Raw genomic sequence first — 12,101 nt, 5'->3', positions numbered from 1 at the left:
ATAAACCCAAGATAGTGGGGAGGATCTTGTAGCAGCATAAAAATATAAATCCATAAGGTAAGTTTGTCATTTTTCAAATCTCTTATGTCATCCTTGCATTGCTTCATCTGTCACTAGTGATGGCCACACTGGAAAACACGCGGAGATTGTTGGATTCCTCATATATAGTTAAGATAAAAAATCAATTTATTTACGTGTATGAAAAAGCTGAAACTGGTGGCAAAGACATTTGTATACCATTCTTCTTGCACTTAAATTATTCAGGAAGATGTCCACATTTTTGTGTTTTTACAGGCCGTGATACAGTGGGCCAAGTGTGATTAGGGCCTCTAAGTTTTAGCATAGTATGAGTATTTAATAGGGAAAGGAAAATGCTGGCAATCACTTAATACAAACTGAAATTCTCTTACTGTGTTAAAATAGAAAGCATGTGCTAGGACGGTTTTGAGGTTCTTACAAGTCTTTTTATTTTTTTTTTTCATCCTCAGGATGTTTATTTTTGCAAGGGGATTTTTTGCATTTTATAGGCCGCCTTGCAATTTCCACATAATGGTTCATTTTGAGACTCGAATCCAGGCGCTCGGCTCATTTGCAGTTCAGCCTTCGCTCAGTCATCCCAGCTGGTGTCTCCTGCCATCATCACCAGCTTGTGGCGAGGGTCCGTAATGGCTGCCGGGGGACTGCAGCCCAGGGCTCCGAGCCTCCTCGCAGGCCTCGCCGGCTGCTGTGACTTTGCGCCGGGTTTTCGGCATGGCAGGGGAAAGGAGGCTCAGCTGCAGGGAGTCGAGGTCTGCGCGAGGTGGGGGATGATGCACCAGAGGGACACAAACCAGCAGCAGAATGACCTGCAGAGACTAGCACAGCGGGTGCTGCAGGCAAAGACGTGAGGCACAGTCCAAATAAAAGTGGAGAACACCCAGGAGGAAGAATAAAGAGCGTAGATACAATCTCGCCATGCTGCCGCACCCTCCACATTAAGCGCTGTTTTAATTCTATCTGATGAATGCTGTCCTGCCATTCAGTTTTCATGTTCAGATCTCTGCATTTGCCAAAGGGAAAGTGTTGGACTGGGAGGGGAGCTGCTCCGGGAAAGCTCTTGTGCTTCACACAGGAGCTCACAGTCATTTCTGGAGAGAGAGGAACACCACAGGGGAGGAATGTCTGAAGAAGTATGTACACGATACATTAGTTCTCAAGTTCAGAGGCCAAAACAGAATCGAGTGTGAATGTATTCTAGGTGATGAAATCAAATTTGCTTACTGATCTGGACTGCATCTCCCTTTTCCCCCTTGTAATGGGACTACCGGTACCAGTCGTGGTGCCTACATCACCTCTTCCTCCCCTTCCTGCTCGCGGCCCCGTCCTGCCGACCTCCTGCAGGAGCATTTATTTCCCGGGAGGCTTGCCTGGAGCAGGAGGAAGCAGAGGTCAAGGCGCCAAAAAAAGAGATGAGGAACATGGGAACTGGGAGAAAGGCAACAGTGAATGGATGATATCCAGGAGAAATGACATGCCTGCTGCTGTTCAGGCCACTTCTTGTCCCCAGAAAAAGACTTTAGGTGCAGGGAGTTTGGGCTGAGTAAGGAAGGCCCGTGTGTGAGGTGGAGAGAGGAGAACACTTGGTGTAATGTCAGCAGAGGAGAATCCCCTTTCCATCAGGTGATTCTGCCCCTTCCCAGTGCACCCGGTTGCTCCCCTGGGCCTTCCGTTTCCGTCGAAGCCCTTCCTCCAAAAGTAACCTTTCCTAAACCCATACCTTCCTGCAGCCTGCAGAGCGCAGCTACTGCTGGAGAAGATCAAAGCAGGCCTGTACCTCTCCCCTGCTCTCAAGTTAACTTGTTACCATGAGATTTTAACTTGTCATCTTCATCAGAAGGAAAAAAAAACCTACATGATTTTGTTTTCAGAGTGACATGCTACATCACTTCTGATCTATTGATTTAAATAATTCAGCGTTTAAAAAGGAACAAATCAACTTAATTTGTTTAGGGGGTACTTAAAGGTTGAGAACAATTTTATATCAATTAAAATTAGTGATAATTCATTTATGACGGAACTAATATAATTAATTAGGTGGTTGCTGCCTATCTTTTTATAATAGATACATTGCTTTTAAACATCTGCTCAATAGTCCATTATGATAACACAAGAATGATTTTACATGAGAGCAACAGAGTAGCAGATGCTTCCTGATGACAACTTCCCAATTTGTTTAGGAAACAGTCGGTGAGTCCTCGATTCACAGTTTTAACATGAAGCATGGCAACCATGCAAGCAAATTGCAATGCAGAAACACAAAATTGAGAAATAAAATTATTTCATAGCATTTTAAGGATTGCAATTTAAATCTAAACACTTTCTAAGGTGTTTAGATTTAATAGTAAACTTCTTTTCTTTACTCAGGCATGTTAATTTTGTCTTTACAAGATCTAAGCAAAATTATGAATTTGTTATGTATGTACAGCTATGAATGTTTTATATCAGTTGTTCAATCTCTTGATGTAAAAATTGATTTCAGTGTTGTCATTGTTAGAATATCTAAATAATCTAACTAAAATATCTAGAATATCTATACAACGGTATATGTGAAAAAAGAAAGTAGAACAATTACTTGAAGAAAAAAATTAAATAGGCTAGCAAATGAAAATCAAGATTTTTTTTTTTTATTGAATTACACTTGCATTTTATGTTTGTGGCTTTATCAGTAGTTGGTTAAAGACTGAAAAAGAGATGCTTTCTTTTAGGTTGATATAGTACTTTCTGAGGTTCCGTGGCTTTATACAGCCATGCATAATTTTTAGATGTTCCAAAGATTGCCTAAAGTGACTGTGCTCGCTTTATTCATATCATCAGCAAAGTTCATCTCATCAGCAAGAGAGATAGCATCAGAACTTTTCGGCTCCAAAGTGTACTTTCCCTGCATAAATCCTATGCATCATACTTACAGAGGCGGTAAAGTACAGGATTACACATCAATGCTGTATTTTTTTATTTAAAAAAGTCTTGCCACTGCTGTTTCCGGAAAGGAAAGGGGATTAGAAATAGCCCTAAGAAGGATTCAGGTACCTGTCTTTCTATGCAGATCACAAATACAATGCTCCCACTTGTCACTAGAAATAGCAGGAAAGGAGATCTGATTATCAGAAACCATTTTTGAATAAGCATAGAAACTTTGTAGTAGACCGAAGTCCATCTCGTAACAGAGCAGAAGAGTGTCAGTTTCAAAGCTTCTTCAAGCTTTGCATTCAGTCGAGTGCTTGACTTCAGACACTGCTTAAACTATCAGTCAGCGAACCCCAGGATAATGCAAAATGAATGCGTCCACAAATATTCTGCTCTCCAAAACAGTAATTTGTTTAGAGTAAAGCTGTTTATACAGCCTTCTTCCCTTGTCGGCTGCCTCTCCTGCCATCGAACTGTGTATGTCTTCTGGGAAGGCCACTTCTGGAGAAAATCAGCTTTCTCTGGAAGTAATGGGATGTTTTGGTAAGTAGCCCACAGTCTAATATCCTTCTGGTAATGGCAGAAATTCTCTTGAGAGTTTTCTCACTGGCCATATCAAGGAACAATGAAATTAGGAGGACTGACTGGCTCCTTCGCTTTCCTTTTCCTAATCCAGAAAATGAAGATAGAAGTTGCTTACCAGCTGAAATCCTTGCTAACCCAGCAAGCTGAATTCTTGATGACGAAGTTATTCTTAGCTTAATTTATGACTTTCTGAGATATTAAGTAGGGTATTTACAAAACATGTTTTCCCTAGGGGTATACAGCTTTTGAGTATTTAATTTTTGCGTATTTGAGTATTAAGTTACTTCTTTTCCTAGGTATTTGCAGGTAATAAAGAATATGACTCCTTTATCATTTAGTCTAAAATTATCACAAATTAGATATTAGTATTTATGTGAGGGTTTAGAGTCATTTACATACACAAAACAGGAGAGAGAAGTATGTGTATACAGACAGCATTTTTTTTTGATAGAACAACAACATTAATACATAGACAGGTAGTTCTGCCATTTCCAGAAGTATTTTTAGGGCAAGGTAAGCTAGTGACTAAGCATAATACCCAATGAAGCATTAATTCAGCGGCATGATTTTGATTCCAGAAGGCTGATCTGAGAGGGTTTTTTAAATTTTAATCTAGGTTCCGTTCTGGAACTCTTTCTCTTTCCCACCCCTATAAACTTGAGAGCCAAGTTGTTTTTTGATTTCTTTTACCACCTGCTGCTGGTGTTCTTTCTTTTACTATTCACACTAAAGCACTGAAAACAGATCAATTTAAAGAAAGTTGTTTACTTTAGAGAATCTCTCTTTTCCTCAAGAGATTTTTTTTAATGGTATTCTTCTGTATTTGACATCTGATCAGATGTTCCAACATGAGGGAAGAAGAAAAGACTTTGCTTTCTTAGTCTGTTACATTGTTTTATAGGAACTGGGGAACTGGGCATGGCATAACTAACTTTACCTGGCCCATGAAGTCAGATAGAGCAGTCATCATTGTTCCTTCTGATGTGTTTTCTTTCACATACAGTTTTTTAAAACTAGGTTAACATGGAGGGGATTTTCTTTACTGTTCCATTTTGGTAGTTAAGATATCTTTTTTACTGATAAGCTAAAATCAAGCATTGCTGCAACTGTCTGGAACCTCCCATAAGCCTTCTACTCCGTGACCATCTGTGATTTTCTCATTTAATGTCCAAAATTATATTTACAGTACCTTGGTCTGTTGCTTCCCATGATCTGGGCTCCTTATTCATGATCTTCTATCCATGTGCTTCAACATTATCTGGTTGTCAAAATGCTAAATTTGGGCAAAATACCTTTTATGTGGACTATCAAAAAAACCTTAAAGTATTTTACGTGTCATTACCATTATAGTTTTTCTGGTCTTATATCTCTTCGTGGATTGATTGATGGCTGAGTTATGGGTGTGAGATAAAAATAAATGGCTTTAAATTTCTCATGTGTTAAACCAGTATGGCGTTCAAAGGATGCTGGTTCTTCTTTTCTGTTCAGTCTTTTTCATTTTGCTTGGGCAGAGACAGTAAACCAATATTCACAGTTGGTTGGCAATAATAAACTTGTGAAGTGCACACCCAACCTATGGGGCATTATGGTTGCTTAGTTCATGCATGTAAATTTGGGGGTTTGAAAACCAAACAAGTCCACACCCGTAGTGTCTTCTTGGAAAGTTTGTTCTAACATTTAATCTTAGTGGCATTAGTAATTTAATTTTCAGAAATGCTGAGAATTGAGAAATGTTGAGAATTGTCGACTTTTAGAAAAGTCAAAACAACCGGGTGTTTAGCACCATTTGAATATTATTTTGAAATTAACAAATTGATAAACATGTTAAGAGATTTATGCGCCAGCTGGGGAATATCTCAATGCAATAACTTCCATCTCTTCAGATTTATTTCAAGTCTACAACATACATTAATTACTTTACACCTGAAATATACAGTAACAGGAGAAAAATGTCTTAGCTTTTAGAAGTATTATAGTCAAAAACAGCCTTTTGCAAAAAGCCTTTAAAGAAGGTAGAGCAGAGAATTTTTGGTGGATACTGTTGATTTGTCCTTTGGCAAGCAAAACCAGATTATTTAAGGATACACTTTTAAACTGGTTTATAGTAATGTTAATCAGAAGAGATGCAGCTGTAGTTAGCTTATTGTACAGGTATTCTGCCATAAAGATTTTAGTGAGCTTTTCCTTTTTTCTTTTGTTTACAAAAACAGCCTGCACTTAGAAAGACCTCAGTTCTGCAAATGCTTGCACATAGGTCACAGAGTGTAAAAGTAAGTGTGCAAGATGTTTTTGTAGGTTTTGGACTGCTGTGATTTTCTTGCTCGTTAAAATTCTTTTTGTAATAATAGAATAGTGCTGTTAAAGTGGTGATCACTGTTTTTTCTATTCTATATGTTTATTAATTACAGCAGTTGTAATTAACTTCCTCTTGATAAAAATACAAAAGTTGATATATTATTGTGTTCATGTTTATTGTTTTAGGAATCTGTGGATGATTCTCAAGTAGCTGGAGTTTGTGCAACAACAGAAGAAGTGGTTCGCTATGAATATCATGTCTTGTACTCCAGCAGCTACCAAGTACCCGTGCTTTATTTTAGGGCTTGCTTTTTAGGTAAGACCAATTTTCTGTTAGACAAAGTGATGAATAAAAAAATGTCAGATGCCACAGATGTTAAAAACACAGATTTTATATTAAACAGAGGAACCAAATAATGATCGTATGTAATAAGAAAGTAAAAGATGAGACTGTTCACCAGTAAATTTTATAATACTCCAGACACAGAGCTTCAGGACCTTGGAGTAGATGATATCATCTCAGCCTGAAGGAGGCTGATCTTTGGCTCCTGGCATCTTGCCTGTGGTTGACTAAAACTGCTGATCATTTTTCTTGTTCTTTCCTTTAAATGAATACAAAAACCTTAAAGCTGCAGGTTTGAATTTGACTATGAAATAAGTGGAGAGAATTACAGTGCTTCAGCAGAATTGTGTCTGCTTCTTTGAAGCCTGACTTTGAGCCACAAGGCTGGTGTGTAAATGAACCTTTAAAAGTGTATGTTGTTTTCTGTTGAAATCAGCTGCTTTAAAAAAAAATGATAATAATAAGGTATTGCCTTTTTTGTCTATTAAAACTGGTTCTTGAAACACTAACTGATCTTTTTTTCCTCCTAAAATGTACATCTTGTTACCCATTACTCAATTGCTACAGCTACTGTGATTTTACTCACCATCCTGTCAGGAAGGAAGGAGGAACACAGAGCCTCCCTCCAAGGCCACTGTTAGTGTCACTTATTTAATCAGCAAACATAGAGTGATCACACTGCAGCACTGGCTGTGCTCTGTTCCTCTCTGCCCGAAGACTGCGTACCAAGGGCTGAGGGACTGAAATCTTCAAGTCATTTCTTCAGTCTCCTGCATGGTAGCATCAGCATCTTTTGTGTTTTGAATAATCTCCTAACTTTATCTAGATAAAGATGTCTGACTGTTGCCAGAGATATCTTTTTTCTTTTTAATTAAAAAGTGGCTTAAGATGCTTTGAATGTGTTTGGTAGATTTAATCACTCTCTGCCTTATATTGTTTAATGGTTTCTAATTTTGCAGTGTTAGCATTTTAAAAGGCACTTTAGATTTAAAATTGAAGAACAAATTCTCATAGACTCCCTGGTGAAAAGATTTTAGTCAGAGGTGCAGTTTCAGGAATGGATAATTTGGGGTAAATTTTCAAACTGGGACATGGGGAATTGGGGACATTGCTCTATCTTTACCACCAACAGAACTCATTTGCACACATCCTGCTGCAAATTTATTTCTAGAGTTATTACAGGCATTTAGAAATGTGCAGTGTTTTGCCTTTAAACTTATGTGTAGACAGAACGGTGAAGAAAGTTTTGCTGCAAGAGACAGATTAACCTATTTGTGGTCCTGAAAAATGTCATAATCTTGGTTTTTGCTGAATTAATAGTGCATAGTCTCTACAGAAGAGATGGAGATGCTGCAGGTAGAAGAAATAGGACACTATTTCTACTGTACTGTACTTTCATATAATTAGTATTCACCATAAGCAGTTAATCACCAGAGAAGAGCTCCCAGAGACAAAACAAGTTGTTTAGCTTGTCAGCATCAGGGAATCGGAGGTGTTGAAACATGACTCCTTATATCTGGAAGTGGATATTACAGAAGCTAGTGGATGATCTAATGCACAGTCGTAGTATTATGTGCCAACAGCTCCCCTTGCAGTACAAATATGTAATTGCTCCTGCAAGTGAGATTAAGTTTTAAAATGCTTTTTGGGAACCTTTCACAATGGAAAACAAGGACTTTTTTGAGATAATTCCTGAAGTCACCTGGGCTCTCTTTCGCATTTAACTCTTTCTTTTAACATATAATGTTCTCTGACTCTTGAAGAGAGAAGGATACAAAATACTGGCAATAAGTACTTCTCCAAGAATATTTTCAGCTATTATTCCCTGATTTTAGTTCTGGATGGTTTATTTTTGAAAACAGCAAAATCTATCGTCACTGCAAATAATTTACCTGCCTGTGCAGTGCCATCTGAAGGCACCAGCGTGGGGTTTTTCAGAAACATGCAAACATCAGTCAATCACAATCACCTGAGCTCTCTCAGAGAAATATCTTTTGTCTTACCCTGAGCCTAGAATGAAGGAAATTCTAGGTAAAGCCCCGAGATTTTTTTCCTGAGGAAGGTCATAGTCTTCCTGTGGTAGGCTCCTCACCTTGTTTCTCAGACCACTAGAAATACTCACTGCATTCCTTATCTGAAATTTTCAGGGAAGAATCATCTTCTGAGACCTGCATTGATTTCTCACTCTAAATTCCTACTATTGTTTTCAGATTAACTAACAAAATGGGTTCTTCACAAGTCTCTTGCGAGCTGCTCATGGTTTCCCTTGAATCCTGTCCATACGGATCCTCATATTAATTAGAGCATGTTGCAAGAGGTGAAGGTGAGCTATAATCCTTCCAGTGTTTCCACAGCCCTGCCCTGTTTTGTCTTCCCCAGCAGCAGAGCATGGAGGTTGAATTTAAAACTCTGCTTCCTCTCTGGCAGTATGTTAAGTGGCCATTATAACTCGAGGCCTGCCTAGGAAATAATAATTCTTCTGTTCAACCTGACTAAGTAGTTTTGCTTGTTTTGCAATGCAATTCACTTCCTCACTTTGTATGTTATGATAGCAACCAGTGCCAGCCTGTCCAAATCTGCACTATTCCAAATAGACTCTAAAAACTTTTGTAGAACAATTAAATTCCTCCTTTCTCCCTCCATATGTAAGTCCATTTTTCACTGACTGCTTGTCTCCAGCAGTCCCTCCTAGGAAAAAGGCTTCTGAAAAGGTTGCTGTGGAGTTTTTCCCGTGCTCTCCAGCAGGGTAAGCATCTTCAGGACCTTGTGTCAGTGAAGACATCTGGTTTTCACTCCTTTCTGCTAGCAGTTGTGCTTAAACATGCAGGTCAGCCCTTCCAGCAGAAAGACAAAAGCTGAATTATAACCTTATCCTTGCTGCTGTTTAAATTGGATGAGTTATTTTCTGGAATTCATTTTTAAACCTCTTTTTTCTTTTTTGTCAGAAGAAGTTTGATATGTAAGGTAGTAACAAGGTAATGGCTTGAAATTTTAATTGCAATAGGACTAAAACATTTTGAAAGACATCTAAACTTTTTGGTAGTCTCTGGGGATAGATTTACAGGGAAGATTTTGTTCTGTGCAAGGACAAATACTTCAGCTGAAAGTGATTAAATGTGATGACTGTCTGGAAAGATGCTTGGGAACATTACAGGATACAAGAAGATATTTTTAGGATACATATATACATCTAAGAAACATTTTTCACCAGTTCATGATACTTCCCATGTGGCATATATTCCTAAATTCAGACCTTCTGAAGTCGAGACAGTGGTCCTCAGTATCTCAGAGTGTCAGAGAACTAGGTGTCCTTTCTCCAATATTAGTCTTATGTATGCCATACCTTTGAAAAGCAGGAACCCTTCTTTCTTTTTCTGACTTCCGAGATTACCAAAGAGGTAGCTGAAGAAATGCATGAACCCCTTGCTGAGATCTGATGTCAGCAATTAGCCCTCTTAGAGACAGATGGTGTAGGCAATTAGCCTTCCCCTTCAGTGCTGGCATCAGCCAGATGGGCTGGGCTAGGTCCAGTAAGCTTTCTTTAATCAGCAGAGTATTTCCCCTTTTCTTCATCTTTAAGATGTGAAGGAACTTCAGTTTTTTCCTGAATTGTCATAATCTAAAGCCATACGTAAAAACACCTCTTGCATTGACACTGGGGCAGCAGCAACAAAATCGCAGGTGGACACAGGTATCATTCAGGAAACACCCTGTATGTCAAGAATAGAAAGGCTTGTCTGACACTTCGCTGCTTCTTTTTCCTGCAAAGGTAGAGGAAGATTCGTGAATACTAAGTACCAAAAAGAAAGAGCAGGAGTAATGGGAGTCAACACAGACTGCACCCCAGCTCACCTAGAAAAGAGTGAAGAAAGGGGATTTTCAAGTTGATCTGCTCAAAATATGTTTAGCTTTCTGACAATACAGATAGATCCCTGCCAATAAAAACCACGCTAATCAGTGGTTAGAGAGAGACAGCTTGGAAGATAATGTAACTTCCTCCAGCCCTGAAGGCATGACTTTCTGTGTTCATAACAGTACTGGGCCTGATGGATGCACTTTCCAGAAATCACACTTACTCTCTAAAGTCAAAAGCACTCTCTCCTTTCTCAGAAAAATGTCTCTTCTTAAGACCTTGTTCTATGAGAAAGGGCTGTATCATGGTTTTGGACATATACAAAATTTTGTTAAAAGAAAATCTGCTTTTTAACTATTTCTTACTTCTGGTGATAAAAACAAGTTAACACCAACTGGACCTTCAACAAGCCTTTTGAAGAAGTGTTTGTTATTATCAAGGCAGTTTAAATAATAAAAATCAGAGTTTCTGATAGGAATGCTGTAGTTATTCTTGGCTGACTGTTAAGGCAGGTGAACTGGTTGATTCAAGCCCATAGTTAGTGAGCGGCAGAAGCAGAACCAATATTTAGGAGTTCTTGACTCTTATCCGTCAGCTTCTTTCTCTTAAAAAATATCTCATCTGGTTGTCTCCCAGGCTCTTTTGTCCCTTCCTGTTGCGTCAGAGTCTGCATTTTGTCCTAGCACTGATGAGTGGATAACGTGTTGTGTGCCAGGCTTGTGGCCTGTCAAGGGTACGGTAAATCTGGCATGACTCACAGGCAGCTACCGACTGCTGTGTGGTAGAAATTTCCTTTTGCTCTCTGTGGCAATTGGTGTGATTGTTTAATGAGGTGAATTATACAAAGCATGCATATAACCACAAATTTTTTCTTCTGTCAACATACCTGCTCCCAGCTATACCTGGGACAGGGCTTGGGATGAGCTGCTGGCACCTCAGCATCTGCGTCACCCTGTGTGCATGATGGATAAATACACTGTAGGGTGAAACTGATGCCTGGGCCTTCCTCTCCTGCCACTTCTTTTTGCTCGCTGCTGCTGTCGCCTTCTTTTTCTGGCTGTACGTGGGGAGCTCAGCTCTGTGACAGGAAGCGGCGCAACAAGATGCAGGGCGGCTGCCTGGCTCAGCGGGTGCCGCCGTGGCCCCTTGTTGCTAGCAGCAACAATTACAGGCCGCTGTGTCAGCCCAGCTGGGTGCGGGAGCTCTCAGTTGCTTGCGGGGATGTGTAACAGGGCAGCTAAACATGTGAATGCTAACAGTCCTGGAAAAAAGTGGTCTGAAAGTGCCCATAGAATACAGAAGTGTATTTTGTGCCAAGCTGGGAGATTGGGATTAACACAGCTTCAGTTATATTGACCTAAATGATTCAGTGTGTGCTTGCAGCCCAGAAAGCCACCCGTACCCTGGGCTGCACCAACAGCAGCGTGGGCAGCAGGGCGAGGGAGGGGATTGTCCCCCTCTGCTCTGCTCTCATGAGGCCCCACCTGGAGCCCTGCGCTCAGCTCTGGGTCCCCAGCACAAGGAGGACAGGGACCTGTCAGAGCGAGTCCAGAGGAGGGCCACAAGGATGATCAGGGGGCTGGAGCAAGTCTCCTGTGAAGACAGGCTGAGGGAGTTGGGTTTGTTTGGCCTGGGGAAAAGAAGGCCCTGGGGATACCCCACAGCAGCCTGCCAGTGCCCAAAGGGGGCTACAGGAAAGCTGAGGAGGGACTCTGTGTCAGGGGGCGTAGGGGTAGGGCAAGGGAGAATGGCTTTAAGTGAGCAAAGCATAGATTTAGATTAGATATGAGGAAGAAATTCTTCACTCTGAAGGTGGTGAGGCTCTGGACCAGGTTGCCCAGAGAAGTTGTGGATGCCCCATCCCTGGCAGTGTTCCAGTCCAGGCTGGATGGGACTTTGGGCAACCTCGTCTGGTGGGAGGGGTCCCTGCCCATGGCAGGAGGTTGGAACTAGTTAATCTTCAAGTTCCTTTCCAACCCAAACCATTCTGTGATTATATGATAAACAAGTAAACAAATTCACACATCATGAGGACTTTAAAAACATATACCTCCAGTCAGATTACCTGAGATGAGTTTTATC

The 12,101-nt window shown here is 40.3% G+C and overlaps 1 protein-coding gene across 2 annotated transcripts in view; it reads left to right on the top strand.

Moving 5' to 3' along the window:
- The window catches only part of ATG10 (autophagy related 10), an 83,533-nt gene that overhangs the window by 46,599 nt on the left and 24,833 nt on the right, over window positions 1–12,101 (top strand). For both annotated transcript variants that reach the window (XM_048045691.2, XM_013191797.3), the window contains exon 4: window positions 6,010–6,139. In XM_048045691.2, the coding sequence (XP_047901648.2) occupies window positions 6,010–6,139 (130 nt within the window). The remainder of the gene's footprint in view (window positions 1–6,009; window positions 6,140–12,101) is intronic.

The sequence above is a fragment of the Anser cygnoides genome, chromosome Z (assembly GCF_040182565.1).
Source record: "Anser cygnoides isolate HZ-2024a breed goose chromosome Z, Taihu_goose_T2T_genome, whole genome shotgun sequence".
Taxonomy (NCBI): domain Eukaryota; kingdom Metazoa; phylum Chordata; class Aves; order Anseriformes; family Anatidae; genus Anser; species Anser cygnoides.
This window is presented reverse-complemented; position numbering and strand designations above follow the sequence as displayed.